General features: G+C 35.0%; 3 protein-coding genes and 1 long non-coding RNA gene across 10 annotated transcripts; 2 read left to right on the plus strand and 2 right to left on the minus strand.

Annotated features, from left to right (window-relative positions):
- Positions 1-7,012: 7,012 nt before the first annotated feature.
- Positions 7,013-11,565, minus strand: LOC112214131. The gene is made up of 4 exons (XR_002948047.2): positions 11,333-11,565; positions 10,894-11,215; positions 9,244-10,763; positions 7,013-9,134 (listed from the first exon to the last, which is right to left on the minus strand). It is a non-coding gene; the product is annotated as an uncharacterized LOC112214131 (long non-coding RNA).
- Positions 11,566-11,910: 345 nt separating this feature from the next.
- On the plus strand, positions 11,911-14,651 carry LOC105682136. Of its 4 annotated transcripts, none has more exons than XM_033324963.1 (9): positions 11,913-12,051; positions 12,146-12,295; positions 12,820-13,002; positions 13,091-13,277; positions 13,352-13,480; positions 13,547-13,732; positions 13,807-14,071; positions 14,172-14,358; positions 14,436-14,651. In XM_033324963.1, the coding sequence occupies exons 3-9, from the start codon at positions 12,876-12,878 to the stop codon at positions 14,510-14,512; spliced, it is 1,158 nt and encodes a 385-aa protein (XP_033180854.1). In that variant the 5' UTR covers positions 11,913-12,051; positions 12,146-12,295; positions 12,820-12,875; the 3' UTR covers positions 14,513-14,651. The 4 variants fall into 4 exon arrangements, with proteins under 4 accessions (XP_033180853.1, XP_033180852.1, XP_033180854.1 ...); XM_033324964.1 differs by having other exon boundaries at positions 12,154-12,295; XM_033324962.1 differs by having other exon boundaries at positions 11,911-12,304.
- A 6-nt stretch (positions 14,652-14,657) lies between these two features.
- LOC105682137 (coiled-coil-helix-coiled-coil-helix domain-containing protein 1) lies at positions 14,658-18,100 on the minus strand. 3 transcript variants are annotated; one of them, XM_033324965.1, is made up of 3 exons: positions 18,068-18,100; positions 15,004-15,136; positions 14,658-14,929 (listed from the first exon to the last, which is right to left on the minus strand). In XM_033324965.1, the coding sequence occupies exons 1-3, from the start codon at positions 18,083-18,085 to the stop codon at positions 14,697-14,699; spliced, it is 384 nt and encodes a 127-aa protein (XP_033180856.1). In that variant the 5' UTR covers positions 18,086-18,100; the 3' UTR covers positions 14,658-14,696. The 3 variants fall into 3 exon arrangements, with proteins under 3 accessions (XP_033180856.1, XP_033180857.1, XP_012249925.1); XM_033324966.1 differs by lacking the exon at positions 18,068-18,100 and adding an exon at positions 15,620-15,773; XM_012394502.3 differs by lacking the exon at positions 18,068-18,100 and adding an exon at positions 15,311-15,623.
- LOC100744282 (glucose-6-phosphate 1-dehydrogenase) lies at positions 16,211-23,138 on the plus strand. 2 transcript variants are annotated; one of them, XM_012394435.3, is made up of 7 exons: positions 16,211-16,406; positions 20,938-21,062; positions 21,239-21,606; positions 21,695-22,293; positions 22,384-22,589; positions 22,677-22,837; positions 22,919-23,138. In XM_012394435.3, the coding sequence occupies exons 1-7, from the start codon at positions 16,391-16,393 to the stop codon at positions 23,007-23,009; spliced, it is 1,566 nt and encodes a 521-aa protein (XP_012249858.1). In that variant the 5' UTR covers positions 16,211-16,390; the 3' UTR covers positions 23,010-23,138. The 2 variants fall into 2 exon arrangements, with proteins under 2 accessions (XP_012249858.1, XP_012249859.1); XM_012394436.3 differs by lacking the exon at positions 16,211-16,406 and adding an exon at positions 19,338-19,496.
- The last annotated feature ends 395 nt before the right edge of the window (positions 23,139-23,533 follow it).

The following is a 23,533-nucleotide window of genomic DNA, read 5'->3' on the forward strand; positions in this document are numbered from 1 at the left end:
TATGTGTACGTATGTAACGATATCTTTCAAGATTCCTTTTTTCCTTTTTATTTCTAATTTCTTTTGCGATTACGAATCTTCGTTAGCCCCCTCCTTTTTTTTTTGCTTTTTTTATTTCCTTCTTTTCGTAGAACGTACCGTTTCCGATTAATTTTGTCCGAGAGAGAACGTCCACTCGTCTTTTCTTCTCTCCTGTCTTTTTTTTCTTCTTTCTCTTTTTTTTTATCCTTTTTTCTTTCGTAACGCGTGTACAGCATGTAAAGGCTCGTTCATTCGCCGGTCGAGGAACGCGGAGGAAACACAAGCATCCGCCAATCGATCTTTCGTGGCCGCGTCGGATTTTAGTTTCACCTGGATTTTTCGCGTTACGTTAGCGAGCAACGTATCCGCGCGTGATCCAACGATCGATCGTTAATACCACTGCCAATACCTTCCTACGTAAGTTCGGGCTCTCGTTTTCTCGTAGATACACGGAAAAGTGATCGCATGTATTATTTACGATCCTAGTCTCTTGCAGTGAAAATTTCAATAGCGTGTCCTCGTCGACGTCGTCGTCGTCGTCGTCGTCGTCGTGTTCGCACAAGGATTATCGTAATGAACGCGCTGGGCATGCTTATGGGCCGTGTGTGTCATTGTTATAAATAATAGGTAGCATTTTCACACTTGTTCGTATAAGAAAAAAGTTCGTATAAAAAAAAAAGAAAAGATAAGAAAAAGACAACTGTATAGACGCAGGTGAAACGTTTACCATTTGCTCGAGTTTTGTTTTATAATATTAACCAGAGATGTAGGTCGCTCGAGTTATTACCTACGATTTAATTTAATCGATCACTCACTGTGCTTTACTGTGATCAAAACGTTGTCCATATTCGTTATCGGTGCAAACTTCGGCTCAAACTAATCATGTGTATACATTACATTATTGACTGATCTCGAAGAAGATTGCGCAGAGAAATTCGTTGAACATCCTGCTTCTCTTCTTCTTTTTTTTTTTTCTTATTTTTATTTCGTTTTGGAAAGAAAGAGAGAGATATACCTATATAGATATACGATAGCTATAAGCGATTAGGTCTCTCTAGGTTCTTCTTCGTACGTTGTTTTCTCTTCTTCTTTCCTGTATTTTTTCCCCTCCTCTTCTTCTTTTTTTCCTTTTCTTTCTTGTTTTAATTGCTTTCTTACTACTCATGCAACGCGTCCCGACGCCAATGAGTTTTAAGCGATCGCTTTAGGCTTATAACGTATACACGGCCGGGATATAAGCGCGGACCGTTCCAAGGTCGAGGCTTTAACTCAAGGCAAACGAGGGTGTGTTCCGATTGTCTGGAAGGCGTGCTCGAAGATTCCTCTTCTGGTGAAAAAAACCCGCGGAGGAAAAAAAGAACCAGATACGGACGATACGTTTTCGTTGCTCGCGCGCTTCGCTCGTACTTTGTATTTCCTTTTACATTGCTTCGTTGAATTCTCGTGTTCGATGCAAAACGACGAAACGAAAAATCAACGCTACCGATCTGCCTTGACCTTCCATAACCGAATTTTTCTTTCGAGAAAAACGATGCAGTTAATTACAGTTTTCCGTTCTTACCGGAACGAACTAAGAATCGTCCACTGTCGTAAATGAATCGTTCGACAAAATATCGATATCGCAAGCATAGAAAGAAACACGTAGCGAGGTGAGAACGATACGAGATAATTGTTGAAACGTATAAACGAATAAACGTACGAAGAATGGTCTCTCGTAAAGAGTGAACTTGGAAATTAATTATCATTTTATCTATTTATTACTGCGACGTTATATCGGCTTGCCCGGAAGACTCGTCCCGATTTTTAAGGAATTTTTTCGCCGAGAAACCTAAGAGGCTTCAAAAGAACGACATATTCGAGTTGCGCGATAGACAGAGAAAATCCATGGAAGAAAATGGTATTTGTATAGTGTGATAAATATATATCGAATGGAAATGTAAAATCGGAACGAGCTTCGCGGACGGCTCGATATTTCACCGATATATCGCGCCAACGTTAAACGATTTATTTATAACAGTAACGTAACTTACAAAATTACCTATCGATATTTTTATTTTAACTACCGACTTCTGCGATATCACGCTTCGTCGATACGTTACTAAACCCGTGCCGAGCCGCGGGTTAGCGTATTTCATTTATAAAATAATCGTTCCTAAAATGCTAAGTTAAAATTCAAATCTGCGATTAGCTTCGATCTCTTCTTCTCGTACGTAATTCAAATTCTGGCTATAGAGGGTTAAGGATACTCTGCCTGTAAACACGGAACAATACGTACCTATAGCAGCGATATCTCTCAAAAAAATCCGAAACGAGACAGCCTTTTAAAGGACAATGAAACGCGATTCTTCGCGAATCAAGCGTTATTTGATATCGATGTATCGTATGTATAGGCGGTCGTCGGTGTGCTCGATAGCCGGACGATGAATTTCCTAAAAGGAGCCCGGCGAACATCAAAGCTGCCTATTAAAAATAAACGCTGTCACGGATTTTCACGATATTCACCTGGCGGAAATGCATATTAAAGCTTAACAACCGGCCACCCCGTACCCCGTGTACCTATGTATCGTGTCCTGGTATGCATGCATCTCTTCGGCTTGTACGAACACGAAAATATAGGACGCTGGGCGTTTCAACGCGACAAAAGAGCCAACCAGGGAAAAACCGTTCGATCGGACGAAAACGGAACACGGAAGGGTCGATGAATTTTTGCACGTTGGACCCGATAGCGTTCGCACCGCGCGTTTCCGTCTCTTTGGGACCGAATGATTTAACTCGCGGCGAGAGCAACGAAAGTCGAGGAGAGACACCGCGACTAAAGCGTAAAGCCGAAGTTGCTTAGAAACGACTTGGTAGTAGGATACACTTTGCGAGAAACGTACTTTGGCGAATCGCAGCGAAGCGGAGTAGACGACGAAGATAGAGAAAGTTTGGAAACATAGATCGAGGAGAAGACTTTCTCTTCGTATGGAAAATCGAAACGACGAGATCGAAAAGGAAAGCAATCGATCGTTGAAGAACGAAGAACCTTGTTTACCCCGGTTTACTCGAATCGTTGTATCCGTTTGACTCTGCTATAGTCTTCGAGTGGGTTACGTTCTGATGTCAGTCCCGTTTCAACAAGCAGAAGAAGCTTTGGCAAGTTTGGGAGAAACTCTAGTATCGAATTGAAACGAGAAATCCGGCATATCGACGATGATCCTTGGTGAAATTTAAGAAATCTCTCAACGATAGCGGAGAAGCAGAAATTCAGAAACATCGAGTCCGAAGAATGTAGCAGGGTCGAAAGAACGTCGAAAAGGTGTTGTTCGACCGAATAGGTTAGTAACACCGTGTTAAGTGCTTTTATTATGCGTCTGCGTCGCGACGCGTATGTAATTAGCATATTATGGTACAACCTCTATGCACGGTGGATAATATGTACATACGCGCGCGCGCGCATACACACTCACACGCGCGTACGTACACACGTACATACAATGTATGATACATAGGACAGTGTGTTGTACAACGGTATATTTTAATATTCATATTGGAAGAAAGTCGTTCGATAGAGAAAACACGATCGAAACAACGACACGAACGTTATCGGTCGCCAATCTCTGTACAAATCGAAAATTATTGATCTCTAGTCTGTCTGAGCGTTTGTCTCTGAATTATTCAAAAACGAAGGCGAATATCTCGTGAATCGTTAATCGAGAACGTTATCGAATAGAGGATGAAACAAAGTTTCATCGAGGAAAAATAAACCGATGCTTATACATTGTACCGTTCGATTTTCCGATTTTAACAGAAGGGCCTGTAAGAACGTGAAAGAAAACCATAAGCTATAGAGGGGAAAAGGGAAAGAAGGGAGGAAACGCACGATAAGAAATCTTGCCAAGATTATTATAATTGAAAAATACGAGCGAAGAACACGATAAGTCACGTTTTCCACCTTAATGTATTCTTCCATCGAAGATTATTTCTTGACGTAACGTCGAAACATCGGAAGAACATCGAGGATATTGAAATATCGTTTGTTTCGACGATTATAACTTTTGGCTGAACGTGACAGATTCTTTTCGTTAAATTTTATACTAAAATATTCCTTTCCAATCGACTTATCGTGTCACATACTTATCGTGTTTCTTTTTCTGTGATTTCTAATTACATACTGCCATAGTATTTCTTTCTAAAATTTGTATATAATTCTATCGATTTTAATTCGGTAAATTCGATCAAAATACGTATACGTTTTAATATACGTATAATAATTTAATAATTTATATATTAACGCATAAGAATATCTCAAGTCGGTGGTCACGCACCGATACTTCGATATTTGTGCAAAATTCTTTTCATCGTCGAGCAAAAATCATGGCAGTTAGTTTGTTAATTAATACGTACATATCTGCGTACATTCGTATGTTATAAAGGTTTACGCGCGCGGTAATTAGGGGATTGGCGAATTAATCTCCGGGGACGTGGATTTATCGAATTGATCAGCGCGGCGTGGTGGCTTCAAGTTCGTTGAACGCCGGCTGCCTCGTTCCGTGACCTTACCTCTTTCCGATCTCGCCATTCCGGTGAATCTCCGTGCTGCCTCCTCTCTTTTTCCTCTCTTTTTCCTCTCTTTTTCCTCTCTTTCTCCCTTTCGCTTGGCCAGTCGTCATCGTTCGAAAAGTGAAACACGATTGGAATCTCGATCCGTTTTACTCCGCTTCTAACGCGCGTTCCCGCCGCTATAATCGAACATCTCCAACGCGAACGTCATCGTTCATCGTCGTCGTCATCGTCGTCGTCGTCGTCGTCGTGTTCTTCGAGCGCAATGCCGATTCCGTGATTCGTATAAAACGAATCGATCGTAGCGGCGAAACTACGCTCGTCAGGTGAAAATTCGTGTTGTTTAGCGACGAACCTTGACGCAACACGCCCAACAGCGTTTACAAAGGGCTCGAGCTACAAGAAGTAATAAAGTAATCGTTAAGCGAATAGTGGTAATCGATTATAAGCTGTAATACTAGGTAAGGAACGAGTGGAACGGGAGACTAACGTTAATCGAATCGAAGTTGCACGAAGACGAGAAACGAAAGCGTGAAAGAAGAGAAGGAAAGGAGGAAGGAAGAAGTAGCAGGAAATAAGCGAAAGGAAAGAAAGAAAAAAAAACGAAAAAGTCCGGTAGATCGTAGATAGTTCCGCTGATATTCTATTCCTTTGTGTCTTCTTTTTTATTTGTCCTTATCTTCTTTTTTTTATTTTCTTTTTTTTTTTTCTTTTTTACCTAGCGACGAGAACGATGTGTTCCGATGTATATTTATTTTAACTCGCGTCTCTCTTCCGGAGGGAACGACCAATTGATCGTGCGCCGTAGCGTATCACGACTTTTATTTCGTGTCCAACGAAGCGTGCATTTTTATTCGCTGTGAAACACTGCCTCTCGCCGCCACTGTGTGTTTTATTGGCCGAACAAGCATCGCGCAGATCGATTGATTTTCACGGGTCGGTCGAACGCGACTTGAAGATCCGTCGTGAAAATAAAAATGAGAAAGGAAAGAAGGAGAGAAAGAGGCGGAGGAGAAAAGAAAAAAGAAAGAGAGAGAGAGAGAGAGAGAGAGAAACGAGAATCCTGGCGGCTTTCCCAACGGACCGTATCGCCGCGTGTTTGCCGCGGTCGAACTAATCCGTTTGCGAAAAAGCTTTCCGGCCTCGTAAACAAACCGTTTTCATATGAGATATACGATAGCGACTGGAACCGTAGAATTTTAACAACACGCAACTGATTTTTTAATCTCTGCATGCGCATCGATCAAATCGATATCGGACACGTATCTTACTTCTTTGCTCTGTATCCTCTCTCTCTCTCTCTCTTTCTGTTTTTTAATTTTTTTATTTTCTATGAAAAAACTCGTTGTACACAGAATCGACGAATGCGCAAAACGATCGTGTCGATCGGCTCGATAAAACGCACAGTACGCGCGAAGGTAAGATCGATAGTCGTACAAACAAGATTTCTGTGTCTGAAGAAAGAAAGAAGAAATAGAAGAAAAGTATGAGAGAATAGTAGAGCAACGAGCGAAAATAAGTATGCTGCCGATAGAATTTCGTAGAGTCATCGTAAAAGACACTTTAGAAGACGTTTGTACGATGAAAATGAAAAATACTCTGTACAAAATATATATGTTATATATATATACATATATAAATATATATATGCGCGTATATATATATTACATACACACGCATATGCATAAATATCCTCCCTCGATTTAACGATGTTCTTTTTCGCACGCGTACGTTTCTGCACGCAACTCTTTTATCCTTGTATCCGCGGATCGTTTTCTGAAAGTGGTACCATTCGTTCCACGATAATATGTATTTTGTATTATCGTTCGTTTTTAGTCAACTTACTACCCGCTTTAAGGCCTTTTCTATATTTTTTAGTCGCAGAACGCTCGCCGTTAAACGCGCGAGCGAGAGCGAGCGAGATTATTTCGTTCGATCATGTGCCGCTGCAACGGAGAGAAAGAATTATGGAAAAAGTAATGAATGAGAGAGAGAGAGAGAGAGAGAGAGTATGCGAGTATGTGCGTGTATTATGAGTGTGTGCGCATGAGGAGAGAAAGAAAGGAGAATAATAACGTCTTTCACGCGTAAAGATATTTTAGCCTGTCATCGTTCGCGCATCAATTGTACCATACAACAAAACAAATCCCTCGATTCGTGCGTTTTCATCATTGCGTTTACACTTAATTTTAATTGAATCGACCTCTAACGATATCTATGATCGTCTTGTATTTGATTGTGTACCTCGATTTGTATATATATACATATATAAAGAAAGATAAAAAAAAAAAGATAAAAAAAAGGTGAAAATAAGAAACGAATCGTCCCTCATTGAATGGCGGACGATCTTAAAACGAAAAGTGACTGACTTTAGTACCTCTACGATATTACACCCTTTACTTATCGTCATTGCGATCTTCTACTTTCTTTGTTTTTTGTTTTTCTTTTCTTTTTTTTTTTTTTTTCATGAACGGATCGTCGTTCTCATTTCGTGGATTAGTTGCAGCGGCAGCTTGATAATAACCATCCCCATCGAGCTACTGCACGCTTCCGATAAGTCCTGTCTCGAGAGAGTATGCGTATGAACCGTCTTTTGTTCGTTAATTTGTTCTCTCCACCCTGTGCTTCGCTCTACCACAGATAAATTAGACTGCGGATTCTTATACAATTTCACGTATTTACGAATACACCCGAAGAAATGGAATCTAAATAGCAATTCGTTTCACTCGTTAAATATCGTAGCTGGTATTCCGCTTTGCAGACTTTACACGGTTTCGTGCTTTGTACGCATTCTACGCATCCTTCGGTACCTTCGGATTTCACCTTCGAAGTTCACCTTCGTATAGAAAATAAACGCATAATAATCCGCAGCCTACGCGCGATTAAGAACGTTAAGTTTCGTAGGGTAAAAAAACCTGATTTCTTAAGCGGCAATGCAAAACCTTTGATCTCTGACACGCGCGCGTACGACGTTATAATAGATACGCATTTGGTGCGCGCGCGTACACGTACGTGTAGATAAAAATACGTTAAATTAGTAAACGAAACGCGGAGAATCATGTTCGTTTGTTGCGTCCAGCATCTTCTTTTTTTTTTTGTTTCTTTTTGTTTTTGATTTTTGACCCCTTTTTCTTCGCGCTCGCCTGTTCCTCGAGTACGAACGAACAGGGGATGGAACCAACCCGTCGTTGTACATCCTCTCGTCAGGAGAACGCAACTTACGCATATAGAATATACATGAATGGTACGATTCGAGCGTTTACGATGATTAGACGTGTAAATGGTGTAGACGCGGTGATAAACACGTGGGATAGTTATTATAAAACGTCTTGTCGCCACATTTGTCGGGAAACCCCTGGAAACCTCCGATACACAAGCGTACTTGTAACGCGTTCTCGCCAAGAGTCACGAGAACGAGAAACTGATTTTTTAAAGAACTGCTCTGACTTGATTAATAAGAAACGAAATAAACGCTGCTTGAGACAGTTAACATCGGCTATTGTGACCTTTTTTCTGGATTTTTTACTTGTGTACTTTCCGATGGTAGAGACAAGAGTAGAATCCATACAAATGTCGTACAGTTTCTCACGAAAGTATTTGAACGCTCGTAGAAGCTTTTGCGAATATACTGGTCTACCTGCAACGAGAATATCATGATCATATTGCTTTGACGAACCAAATCTGAAATAAATGTGTATGTATAGAGGCCGCAAGATACACTCGTCATCAGTGCAAAGATATATTTCACAGAGATGGCAAAAGTATGTGAACAATGAATTGTCAGTTACATCGAGAAACTTGAATATTCAATGGTAACGTCTTCGGCACTTATTTCGTATTCGAGACAACTATTCATGCCGTGCATTAATTTCTCGTCAAGTTAATGCTCGCGGCGAATGCGTTAGAATGTCTATGCTTGTAAATTGATTTCAAATTTTGCAGACATAATAGCATAATTATAAATAATGTGATAACGTTGGTGATTCGTTACAACGTCAACGAAGCTTCGAAATGTTGTATACAATGCGCATATACATGAAAACTTTTTATATATGCGTCCAAATGCTTTCGTGTTCCGAGGAGAAAGACGCGCCTCTCGTTTTCTTCTTCTTTTTTCTCCCGTTATTGTAACTCGTGCAGAATTTATGGATCTGCTTATTCGCACCGGAGGAAAGAATCAGTGAAGATGAGTTTTATGAAACGTTGCCTCACGGCACCGTTGAATGAATAAAAAAGAAAAAAGAAAAAAAAAGCGAAGAGACGAGACACAACGTCAAAGGTTCCGTAACATCCGAAGAGATAAACGTTGCGTCGGGCTTTTTGCCAAACTATTAAATCTTCGTTGTACGTCATTGACGCAAATTTCCGTCTGAAAATCAGAACCAGCCAGCGAGATCACGGTACTCCAAGGCTATCGTCGAACTCCGCCGTCGTTAGTCAAAGTTCCTGTCTACCATTTCGAAACATCTGACAAGACCGAAGTTTGATCGTTTTCTTTCTGCCATCTTTGTCTTTCTTCCTTCGATGAAAAATATTCCATCGTTATCCCATAACAGTGTATTTCGCTTGGACTACGAGAAAGAGGAGAAAAAATAAGAAGAAAGAAAAAATAGGAAGAAACTCGTATGAGAGACAAACAATTTGCTTGCTGGCTGAAAGCTCGTTGAAACCGACCCATACCTCTCGTGGTTGAATAGAGAAGAAGGAATCATTGAAAGACTCTCGAGTTCGAATAGCGTCAATGATTCCTTAGTGTTGATCGTTCTAGTCCTTATCCCCTTTTAGTTCCTTTCCGCTTCTGTACTCACGAAGATAGGCTTCTCTTCGATTCTTTCAGATCTAAACAACTGGATGATAATTATCGTGCCTGACGGAAACACAAGCTGCGTACTTAAACGTAAGCACCAACGATCGAATCTGATAACAGGTATGTTTATCGCCCTATTAAGTTTATTGAATTTAGGTCACTATCTCGTATCCCAGCTAAGCGTTTTTCTTTGACAAACGCAAAAGATTTTAACGAAGAACAGATTCAGAATCTCTTTCGTGCAAAAATGAGGCTCCCCAGGATTCGCATTCATCGTTACAATTTTTCAACAAAAAGTGGTCAATGTAATGAATAAAGCTAGATCGATACAAGGAACCTCGTTCAAACAAATCTAATTACGGTAGTGCCACATCGACTGATTAAAAGTCTGCTTCGTTAAGTGGTTATTTCGTTATCTCTATCAGTTCTTAATCCTGATCTTACGATGCGATGCCTTTTAATGTTCTGCGTGTAAAATAAATAAATGTATCGAGTATCTATGCGTCTCACATCTTGAGATTTGCTAGATTTATGGCTCCCCTGATAACTGATCGCATAATATCCCGAGTCACGATTAGTTAACGCAGCGTAATACATATGTAGCTAGTACATATGTGTACATATATGCATACTAATTCCAGGCTCGTTCCATCTTTACAAATATCCAAGTACCATTACTGACTACTTCAAATTACCATAATATGAAGTATATCATGAAGTATCCGTCAGAAATCTGAACAACAGATCTAGAGTTAATCAAATCCCTGCGTTAAGCCTCCACAAATTACCAATAATACTTTTCTTCTTATTTAAAGTTGCATTCCGCAAGCAGTTGCACTGTCAGAGTACTACCTTTTCATAGCGTACGTGTTATCCTCGTTTTTTTTTTCTGAAAGCTATTTTAAAGGAAACATTTTAAAGACTGTTTGCAACTAGTGTAGTTTTTTCATGCCACTCGTCGAGATACTCGCGTACCCTGACCTCCGATAATTGATACCAATCATTTAACGGAAGAGTGGAAATTATAATACATACAGCGATGTCCTGTATAAGAACGTCGGTCAAAATTCAGAAATGCACGTTGCGAAACAGCGAGCTATCGAATTACGATCCGATTGTTCCGGTAGGAGGCAAGAGCTAATTAATCAGAATATCGACAAGCGTCTCGTTTTACTTAGCTGCTAGCAATTTCTGCTAAGCGAGTCGTTAATCATTGACACTCAACATAGGTCGACATCGATTTTTCCCCGCGTCTAAGTATGTCACACTCAGAAAGTGTATTTTTATCATGATCAGAGCGTTTCGATTTAGAGCAAAGCCGGAGATCAGGAACGAGCGTGTCCGCGTTGTTTTGGTACGAGATTTGCTGGACGCGGGAAAATTGACTGGGAATCTGGAACAGATATAGAATCGCAGTTATATGACATTGAATGCTTTTCCGGGTTACATTTATTTTTAATCTCACATGATGTACAGTTTACAATAGTGACGTCAAACAGGCTTCTTATACTTCCATTGATTACCTTCTCGTTTTGCTCGAACCCAGTAATAATTCTCTTGCTACTCGTAATTTTTCTACAGAAATTTCTTATCTTTATCGTGTTCGATGCTTCGTTCGACTAGTACTCATTTATGGTAGATTTCGTTAAATGATTTTGCAGTATGTGCATTGAGGTTATTACGAGGATGCATCATTTTATCGGTTTCAGAAAATATTTGTTTGCGTTTCTTTTAGGTGTATGCGCAGAAATATTGTTCATTAGTAGAACGATATGTGTAGACATTGTTCGTGACATACACAAACACTATCAACTTATATTCGCTGTTTTATGTCTCACTATGTACCTAACCAATTAATACGAATTCGATAATACGAAACGCAAATTAATAACGTTGTTTAAGAATTAGCTAAATTATTAAATGAAATAAAATGTTGATACAAGATCATTTTTTCTCTCAAACCTTTTATATGTTACACAGCGAATTACTGTTGTTGAAATAACGATCCCGCGAAATGCGTCCGGTGCTCGCCGGAGAATAAACCGGTCTTTAAGACGCGAAAGAGAAGATCGAACCTGTGTCACTGTTCCTATCTCGATACCGACCACTTATTTTCGGTCCGGCCAAATTCAATGGCAAAAGATAGTGGCTGATTGCCAGTCTCGCTGCTGTAGCACGTTGTCTTTTCGAAAGCCTCCTTGGGAATCGCGTATCGTATACGAGACAATGGATGAAACTGAAATTAGATGTATCTCACTATTTGCAAAACACTTACTAGCTCCCATTTTATAGTTATTTAGTACCCAGCTATTTACAGCTATTTGACAACATTTTGTATGTTAAACGTTGTTACTCCTCTTTGTTTCTTTATCTGTAAGTACTGAAGCTTCCTAGTTAGAGAAAGATTATGAGATTAAGATTTAAAACCAATGTTCTAAATTTAAAAAATTGTATGATCTATATGATTAAATATATGTCTATCTGATATTAAAATCTAAGAAATATATATAAAGTTTAAAATTGCAACAAAATGGATAATATGTACCGACATTTCAAAGTGATAATAAAGTCGTGTACAAGGTGGCGCGCAAATCAGGAATTGCGTCGTGTTACTGAATACAGTATAGCGATCCGATAATTGGCCACGAATAGAGTTTTCATTTGGCCAATTATAGAAAAAGGTATATTTCTAGGAAATCTTAAATGTTTCTCTCCTCCATTAAGCATGAGTGAGATGCGGAAATTTTACGTATTTGTATACGTACATAACATTAGAATTTCAGTTCACGTAGCTTCAAGAACTGGTGGGGATAGCAATGGCCACTTAAAGGAGCAAAATTCCGGTCAGTTAACCCGGCAGTACTATATTCTATGTGCAGGCACTTTTCAGCGAGGATGGTAACGCTATTATAGTGTATGTTACAGGTTTGTATAGTACGTGTCACTAATTTTAAGCTCTCATAGTCTCAAATATTCACTATTTAAATAAAATGCAAAATATGGAGCGTGATCAGTTTATGTTAAGAGAAAAGTAAAAATAACATAAATATTTTATACAACTTTATTAGTTAAATTATTGAAATTTTGGTAAACAACAAATTTAAAAAGGCGCCATAATGTTTTAGCGCCTCCAGCCGTTACAAGTAGGAATGTTTGCTTTCATTGACATTTAATTTCTATATAAAATTTACTCAAAAGTTAAGTGAAAAGTATATTTTTAAAATTTTATAGTTGTTAAGAAAAGGATTCTGCATGTTACAAAGTGAATTCTTATTTATTTTTAATGTATATACATTTGTAAAGTGTACTACGTTTGACTACAATTCAACATTTGACTACCTGATTAATATAAATGCTAGTACAGCAGTCAAATAGATTTACACAAATTGGTGCAAAAGAATAGTAATGCGTAATTAAGACTCGTTTGACATGTATATTTATAATTTTAGTATACATGATGTACTGCTGAAGCAAATACTGAATTTTAAAAAGAAAAACGTACGCAATGTTAAAAATATTAAAGGAATATAAAGTGACTTTTTTTCTGTTCCTTCCTATTTCTTTCTTATTTGCAATCGATGGAAGTGCAATATTGAAAGAATTAGGAGAAAAACAGTACCAAATGATTAAAGGTATATATTATTTAATCCTATACATAAAAACACATTTTTATCTTATAATTGATTATATAAATTATGTTATTATTGGTATTATATATAGCAAAATCTTCCTTATCGCAACATGGGATTTGTTGGCAGACTGTTATCAATGCAATAAAAGTTAGTTGTGATAAATTAAACGATCAAGAGCATGCTCTTATTGCTTTAAAATTGACAAATTGTTTTTTAGACGACTCTGGACATAAAACTTATGATTGTCATCTTATTGATGCAGAAAATCAACGCCGGTAAATTTATTATACTTTTTAATATATATACATTGACTTTATTACATTTATTTAATAATTCATTGGTTTTACAGTAAGTGCATTAATAATATGTCAGATAGGGCATTTAGCGTGTATAATGAATTTTATGTGCACACTACACACATGTGTTTTTATTTAAATTATGAAGCTTGGCGAGCTGAAACTGACAATACCATTAAACAGTAAGTTCTCTTATGTTTAACCACTGATATGTTTTGGAAAAATTATATTATTTTCTTTTATTATAGATTATACCAAGTTTCCACTCGGATGAGGGAACAATTGTTAGAAGCTTCGGAAATACAAGGAAACATGCTTGAAAGTCAAAAGCAGAGTCTACAAATGCAAAACAAGCTTTTATCTCATGGAAAAGAACTTGGTTCTGTATTAAAGTCTTCTTCTGAAAGTGTTAACAACCTGGTTAGAGATTTTAAGTAAGTACATCAAAGTTTTTTACATGTAGTAAATAAAATTTCTATCGATGATAGTCCAAAATTACTAATTATAGAGAATCGGCGAAAGATCAAAGAGAATTATTGTTCCAAATCTTTTCATATGTTCGCACATTTCAAAATTGGATTGTTGGAGAAGTCTCTTGGTTTCAGTCCATTATATATTACACAATCAGTTGTGTTTTGTCTGCAGTGTTTAGTTCTTCTAAGAGAACTGCGGATGCTAGAATCACTCTCTTCACAATCCTAAGTTTAAACGTTGTTGTAGAACGAATGTTAGTTCAATATTATGATAATGTGTATCATTCCATTGACAATAAGGTAATATAGATTTGGATTTATGAAAGTATTATTAATATTTTTTTTTTTTATACTACTAAACAGTAAACATAAAGAAATTAATTTTTGTTTTTTAATTTAGGACAGCTTAGTGAGTACAACATGGATGTATAGAAAAATAGCTCTCACTCTTTGTGCTATTACATTAATTTGTACATATTATTATTACAGAGATGAACAAGTAGAAAATTATAAAGCGTTAAAACGCATTGAACATCAGTTAAGTACGATACAAGAAACTACATCTATTTCGACAAAACATCCAGTCCGTACGTATTCTGATCTTCTGCTATAATATAAATTGAATACAGTTGATTAAAATCATTTTGCTTTTATCCATATATAGGTTATTGTACACGATTAAGTGTCAAACGTTTGCAAGCACAGGCAAATAGACAGACTAGTACAGAAGCTCTTTTGTAGTATAAATCAAATTAATTATTGCTTATTTTTATTATATATTAATTATTATAAATATAAATTAATTAATATATATTTACTAATATATTAATATATAATATCCATTATAATAGCAAAAACATGAATTTCATACAGGTGACAATAAAAGTATTTTTTATATAATACTCTAACATTTTATTTAAAATCATTAAACAGTTGGATACATACGTAAAAGGTATGTAACCTGTTTACTTGTAAGATTTTTAGCATTAGGAGCAGGAATTTCAATTTTTTGTAGTTCCTTGTGTGTAGCAGCATTTGTCATATATTTGTTATAACATCCATACAACTTTTTAATTTCTTTGTTACACATGCCATTTTCAAAATCATTTTCTTTCCAACATCCAAATAGTAATGTCATTTCATATAAACATTTATCCTCTAAAATACGTAAGAGCATTATTTATAATAGTGCTATAAAAAGATTTCATTATACTATGAAATATAATATTTACCAAGAGTTCTTATTGTGCCCCCACAAACTCTATTTCTTAATTTTAAAGGCATCACTTCGCTAAACGGCACTTTATTTACATCTTGAGCCGCTCTTGGACTACGTTTCAAATATATTGAGCTTAGTTTCATTTTCTAGAAATGAAAAATTATTAAATGATTATAAATATGAGGTTAAGAAATGTAAGGTTGAACTTTTTATAGAATTCACTAATTATTATTAATATCAACCGATACAGTATCATAACATTTAAAAAATCCTCTAAAAACACATTTTTAAGTAATTATTTCATTCAGTTAACAATATACCTTTGATATCACAATTTATTTAGAAGGAAAACGTTTCGTAACAGATGGCGCCTACCACTATCAAGGATTAACGAATCAACTCAATTCATAATAACTCATTGATTGCTAATAGTAGCACCATAATTTATATTCATATTTACATTATACGAAATTTCAATTTGTATATAGTTATTATAAATTAACTTCAAAATAACATTGTACAGGATGTATTTTTTTTACTAAAATTTACTACGTTATACAATCTCTCCAATGAGACGAAGGAGCAAGTGTAAATAAAATTTGATTGCTGCGATTGCAACTATCGATTACCGATTAGTGAAAGTTGAGTGTCAGATTTTGTTTACGTTTACTGCCTCGTCCTGTTGGACAGATCACAATCATATTAATACGTCTCGATACCGAAGCCTAGGGAAAATCGTCTGAAAATTGAGTCGTGACTAACTGTGAAAGATAAACATGGAAGACAGGAAGGTTGTCGTTCTGCGCATGCTTGACATGCTGTGAATATCTCAGACAGAGACAGAGATACTGTACTCATCTCTGTCTCTCTCGTAAGAATGTAGACTTTGTCAATCTTTTATGTTGATTTTTCAAGAGTAGATACGGCTCAATTTTCAGATGGTTTTCCCTAGCAAGTATCGAGACCTGTTTATATGATTGTGGGACAGATTATATATTATTGTTAGTATATATATATACATCATAAAAAATAATATTCAAAGATCTTAATAATACTTAACAGTTAAGAAATAAAATGTTTATTTCTATTCCTTAAATGTTTGATATAAGAAGGCGTAAACTTCATATACAGAATAAGAGAAAGGAAGAAGAGCACGAGATTGGCCCAAAATAAGGGTGGCGGGGTACTGCAAGAAATAAGTTTACGAACAGAATTTTCAAATGCCAGTTGATCAGTTCATGCGTGAATCACCGCATTATGTTTTTCAGCGTAACCTTAATTTCGTGAATCTTTTATAATCACCTCGAAATACATCAAATAATTCCTGTAATACGCAACAGAATACTTGTGAAGTTGTACTTTCTATTATTTTACATTCTTTATATTTTCTTGTGTTTACAATGGAAAAAGTAAGAAGTAAGTTTTTCACTCATTTATATACTCATTTATATATTGTAAATTATCCACCTCTCCTTTATGTGTATATATGTTCGAAAATAATAATACTAAACAAATAATAATACTAAATTCATTTCTAAAGTTTTATTATATTGGTAATATTTCTAGTACAATTTTTATGAAATCGTTGAAGTTACTATTTTTTTGGGTAGTATATTTATATTGCAGGATCATACGATTAGATTTTTCTTCTTATAGCACGTTCTCATAAAAGATAATTAGAAAAAGATATTAACATTATGTTTATCTTGATATATTTACCAGCAAACCTTTAGTACATATGTATGTCTTAAACAGCATATTGTTGATTTTACTGTTTTATATGTCTTATATTATTATCGTTAAACATGCGTTATTGCAACAAATATTTAAAAATAAACTGCATCCTTTATGCGTGTAACATTCTATATTCCTGCAAGTCATTGTAAATGGATTGAAAAGTACGTCTACGACATCAATTTGACATTGAAAATTGTTGCATCAAATGGTACGGCCTATTATGAATATACGAATATACATTTTGAGTTATCTAATGTATTTATGTATCATATATTTATGAAACTGAATTGCAAATATAAAAATGTATCATAAACTTCACTAAAACATTAAAAATTGATTTCCAGAAATTTATTCGATATATTATTAGAAAGATTGATTCGCGGATAAGTGTCTGAAGATTTAAAAGAAATTAAATTACTTGAAGCAATGAGACTGCGTATATGGATCGCGCGACTTTTGTGTTACGTCACGCGTTACTGTTGATAAATGCGTGAAAAAACTTATCAGGCTATGCGCACTTAGATTAACATAGATGTGGAGTATTCTTTACGCAAAGAATATCGAATAGTGAATTCCATAACAACTTCATATCTTTAGAAAACTTTTAAATAAAAATCCGGAATGTTATTGTTTAACATTTTTCGTAACTTATCTGTGAATTTTCGCGAAGATTATAGTAGGACAACAAATCGTGATTTTCCTAACCTACAAGTAAATTACGCTACCATAAAATCGATCGCTATTTTATGCAATGATAATAAAAAAAGGTGAAGAAAGATACTAGTACAAATAAATAAAATTTTTTTGTAATGTTTACGTAATTAAACGATATTTATATAGAAATTATAAATTTCAGAACAATAAATTTAAATTAAAATTCCACGATAACGTACTATATATTATTCTTATACTTCGGTATAAGATCATAGTGTAATTTTGGTTTTTATTTCTTAGTCATGCTTTTTTTTTTAGTCCGGATATTATGCGTTTCATTCACTACAATAGTACTTTTCTTATACAATATTTATATGCACCAAAGATACATAAACACGTTCAGTTTCTAGTAAATTAACATAAAATGTTAATTAAAATCTTTGTATTCACAGCAATGAGAACGTCAGACTACCTTATCTATCTCACGGTGTATTAATCGAAGATTAAGTTTATGTCGTTGTTTTGATTTGTTTAGCATATTATTAACGTGTGTAAAGCTTGGTTATGAAAATGGTACTAGGATATATATCTTGTTTAACAAATCTATATATGAATACTATCAGAATTTCTGACATTATCCAAGAGCAAACGTCAACCAACTCACATAGGATATGACTGTGACTCACTTTTTGTTGCAAAGTCATTGGCTCTTACGAGATTCACACGTAGCCATTTTATGTGTTCATATGCATGTATAGCACATACATACACGCTTTCACAGTAAATTGATGTCATGGAAGGTGTGTTGATCGTGACATAACTTTATTGACGTAAATAATTTTTTTATATAAGTTTACCTGAAAAACGAACTAAATAACAAAAAAATATAGAAATGATCAAAGATGTATGTACTCAAGTTACTACATAAGAATTACACCTGATAATGCATAAAGTCGTATTGTAATAATGATCAACATAACATGCCAATAGTTACTATTTATTATTAATGTGTATTACTGATAAAAAGTACCTTGACATTCAATAACGAATAGTTAGTTCGATATTGAATAATTAATTTTAGCTATTACTTTTTACATTATCATGTCCTTGATTTCTACTCGTAGTCTCTACTACGCACCGTCGCAGGTAATATCAGGTACTCTCAGGTCTCTTAAATAGCAAAACTTAATTAAATAACAAGTTTTTTTAATTCAGTCCCTAACGTTTTCGTAACTATCGTTCGAAGGAAGTTCATAAATGTACCATTAAGACTAAGTTAATTAATAACCAATTGTTATTAAAAGCAGATAAAATTACATATTTAATTTATTAATTGTCCATATATCGAAGATATCAAATGAAATAAACTTATGATAACATGAATTTTGATTTGCGAGCTAAAAGGACAAGATTGGAAATCTACTGTAACGAAAAAAAAAATAATATTATAATTATGTAATCGCACAACGATATGATATGTTGCAATTTCACTATGATTTATATTTGTACTTATCCGTTACAGTTACATGTGAAAACAGATAAGAAATTAGATTTTCGTTATAATTAACCATTTATTTTTTTTTTTATAATTTTCTTATGCATAAAATACAAACTGTTAAAATAAATTTACAGTTTAAGAGAAAACAACAGTAAGAATAGAAGAAAAGATAATACAAAAGAGTAAGAAACTTATTACAGAAAAACAATGCTTTTCGCAACGGTATTTTTCAATATAAACATCCTAAAGAAAAATGAACGAAGAGTTTAATTTATGGTATGACCATAGACATTGTATTCTTTCTATCGTTGGCTCGACAGAAAGGAATAGAAAAATACAAAGAATTTCAGATACTTTATTGCTTTATGGAGCTTAATTCGCAATTATCTTCGGCCGACGTCCAGGTATGTTTCTGCTTCGAAACCTTGCATCTTTCCGAGGCTGTAAAATAGTGACAGTGTCGATCGTGAGTATCGTGACGATTAGTTCGAGTTAAACAGTTGAAGCGCACAGTGGGCTTTGGACGTTCCTCTTACTTCTGATCGGGTTACGTTTCCGGGGAAAATTTTGATTTTCTACACTAAGCTTTGTTAAGGAATTTTTCGTCAAAATGATGAGTAAGTTTTGTTAAAGTGCTTATGAGGATTATTTTCTTTCACTTTTTGTTATCGGTGCATTTTTAGAGGTGTGTCGAAATATGGCTCGTAGAATTGAATATATTAACCATGGATAAGCGATAAGGAAAGTAATTATATCGGGCGGTGTACATCTATTAAAAAAAAACAAAAAAAAAAACGCTTAAGACAGAAAATTGTGTATTTTCAAAGAATTGAAATTTTTTAATTTGACTGTTTTATGTGAGATCTTGTTTACAAATAATCAATAAATCGATTGATTTGTGTAATTGTACGTAAAATTGTGACCGCAAATTGTGCTTCAAATTGGAGCCCCTGAGTTGAATGTGTACTTACATTATATAGAATATTAATAATATTATATAATTCGTATATCTTGAATTCGAAAGCTTCCAGCTCTTTTTTTTTTTTAAATTACTTTTTGACTTTTTACAGATATTTTTCACTTTTATTCAATCCCACGTTCGCGCGTTTTTATATTATGTGCTGCATAAAAAATGTTTTACGTTATGGTTATCTTTATTGTCGTTACGTAAGATTTGTGGAAGTTAATTTGAATAATAAACGTATATTTTTAAATACATATGTTCGGCATACATTTTGCATGTTTAGGTATTCCATGGCACCTCTGCTAACACATAAGTTTTAATCAATGATGTTTATTCGTTCGTTTTTATTCCAATACACGATCGAATAATAAAATATTATAAAATTAAAAAATGTAACTACAATCTTCTACGTATTTTATTATAGCTTTTCTGCTGTGATTACGTTGTTATCCAATCATTATCAATATTTATCAATATCAGAATCTTGCAAGCTCCCGTACAATTTCACTTTCGTTAGATAAAAGTGTTTAGTCAAGAGGACTATGATATGTTGGCTGATTACAAAGCTATATAATTAAATATTTGATTTAAAAGAAAGCAAACATCGAAAATATATATCAGCTTTTTAAGCTTCGAACTCAACGATAAAATCTTAAATAAAAATAAAATTTCACCTTTGTAACTCGAATTCGACTAAATTTTGTTACTTTATCTACACGTGTATTTAATTAATTCCGCTCTTTGAACTCGCGACAAGTATTTCAAGTTCCAATGACTTTAAAATGACTTTGATACGTCCAGTTTCGTAGTATCTCTCATCCCTTCCTTTCAATTTGTCCTTCTTAAATTTTTTAATTTTTCGATATTTCAATTTTTCTTTCTTTTCGCGAAATGAAATTGAATATTCCATTAAATATTCAACTTAAGAACGAACACGCTTAATTACGCGTGATATTCCAGCAAAAATGTATTTCGTCTCGTGGAAAGTTCAAATCAATTTTGACGCGTACCAACTCCACGGTACTAATAGCTATTTTTAAATGAATTTGTCAGTAACACAAGTACTCTGTATGACGATCTCTTCTGTTTTACAGAAATGTCCACGGAGGAAAGCCTGCGCTTCATCAGGCAATCATTGAAATCGGATGAAATGGATCATCTTGAGGGTATCCATTTCGATAGATTGTACCCTCACGTGTTTGTTACCCTCGGAGCTTCTGTAAGTAGAATTTTTCTTTCTAAATATAGAAATAATAATATGAGTATTAGTTAAAAAAAATTACGATAAAAAAGATAACTAATAAATCCGAGTAATAATATACAGATTTTAAGCTATTTTTAGTTAAGTTATTTACACCAAAAAAGACTAACGGAAAAATTTCATGCTAAATTTAGGGCGATTTAGCGAGGAAGAAGATCTATCCAACGCTATGGTGGCTGTTCAGAGACAATCTTTTACCAAAACCCACCACATTCGTGGGTTACGCGCGCACAAACCTGACTGTGGATCAATTAAGAGAAAAGTGTCATCCATACATGAAAGTGAAACCAGACGAGCAGGAGAAATACGAGGAGTTTTGGAAACTGAATCACTATGTCGCTGGTACGTACGATTCACAGAAAGGATTTGAAGCGCTGAACAATGAACTGATGAAATACGAACAAAACTATCAAATCACTCACAGACTGTTCTACCTGGCCTTGCCTCCGAGCGTTTTTGAAAGCGTAACCGTACATATTAGGAACGTTTGTATGAGTAACAAGTGAGTTGCATATATTTCACAATTATCTTGCGACTTATGCTAAGATCGACGTCATATAAAATATACATGCATTTCTCTTCTTTTAAAGAGGCTGGACCAGAGTGATTATAGAGAAACCATTTGGTCGTGACACAGTTACGTCACAGTATCTATCCGATCACCTAGCGTCGTTATTTAAAGAAGATCAGATTTACCGTATCGACCATTATCTAGGCAAAGAAATGGTTCAAAATCTGATGACTCTGAGATTTGGTAATCGAGTATTTGGTCCAACCTGGAACAGGGATAACATTGCTTCTGTACAAATTACATTTAAAGAACCGTTTGGTACGCAAGGAAGAGGCGGCTACTTCGATGAATTCGGTATCATTAGGGATGTCATGCAGAATCATTTGTTGCAAATCCTATCGTTGGTTGCGATGGAGAAGCCGGTGTCTTGTCATCCAGATGACATCCGAGATGAGAAGGTAAAAGTGCTGAAGTGCATAAAGTCTTTGGAGTTGGAGAATGTTGTGTTAGGTCAATACGTTGGTAATCCTGAATCGACTGATCCTGATGCTCGACTTGGTTATTTGGATGATTCAACTGTACCGGCTGGTTCTAACACTCCCACATTCGCTCTCGCCGTGTTAAGAATTAATAACGAACGATGGGACGGTGTTCCATTTATCCTCAAGTGTGGGAAAGGTAAAATGATATAAGCGTATCGATTTAAAAAATGATTAGTTTTTTAATATATGATCTGTTTTTCTAACATGGTGGTATATTTATGATTAGCGTTAAATGAACGAAAAGCAGAAGTTAGAATACAATATCAGGATGTATCTGGTGATATATTCGATGGAAAAGCGAAGAGGAATGAATTAGTAATTAGAGTACAACCAGGTGAAGCGTTGTATATTAAAATGATGACAAAGTCGCCTGGTATCGCGTTCGACATGGAGGAAACGGAGTTGGACCTTACGTATGGTTACAGGTACAAGGTAGGTTCAAGGATTCCCTATTTATTATGTTTGTGTGTATATAGAAATACTTTAGAGATATTTCTATTAATACACGTGATTATGTAGGGCCTGAAACTCCCGGACGCGTATGAACGATTAATTTTGGACGTATTTTGCGGCTCGCAAATGCATTTTGTACGTAACGATGAACTTTCGGAAGCGTGGAGAATTTTCACGCCTCTGCTTCATCGAATAGAAAATGAAAAGATCAAACCTGTTCCATATAGGTAAGTTAGTCTTTCTGTCAATCAAAAAAGTATTTTTCTTTGTTATTTTTCTAATTAATAACGTATACTCTTCAAATTTAGTTATGGTTCACGAGGACCTAAAGAAGCCGATGAAATGGCAAAGACAAATAACTTCAACTATTACGGTTCTTACAAATGGGCGAGACACTAAGATTTTTGTAACATTAGTACTGTAAAATATATACGTATACTATACAGATCGCAAAAAACTATACCACAAATCATCATCTGTAATCATTCCACATATCGTACATTGAGGTATGTACGGTAATTTCCGAAATTTTATACATACATTGTAACTAATTTATGCATTTAATTTATTAAGAAGTTGAATTTATCTATTTTTTGAAGCAGCCTTTAAGTGTAAAATATATTCTACTAGTTAAAGAGTGTGCAGATATTATCATATGTATTTGAAAGACTTCAAACATATGGTTAATATTTATATCGGAAGTACCTACGAATAAAATGTGATTGTTTCATTTTTAAACATATATCATTCCAGGAAACAATTTATAGTAGATATATAATGTTATATGTATATATTATACATATATTTTTATACAAGAAATTTAGCAATTTGTAGATAACTCTTTAAAACCTTTTCCAACCATTCAAAAATTACAACTTGTATGTAGACCATAATTTTATTTTACTTTTGACGATTTAAACATG

This window comes from Bombus impatiens, unplaced genomic scaffold, assembly GCF_000188095.3.
Source record: "Bombus impatiens unplaced genomic scaffold, BIMP_2.2 scf_0089, whole genome shotgun sequence".
NCBI classification, from domain to species: domain Eukaryota; kingdom Metazoa; phylum Arthropoda; class Insecta; order Hymenoptera; family Apidae; genus Bombus; species Bombus impatiens.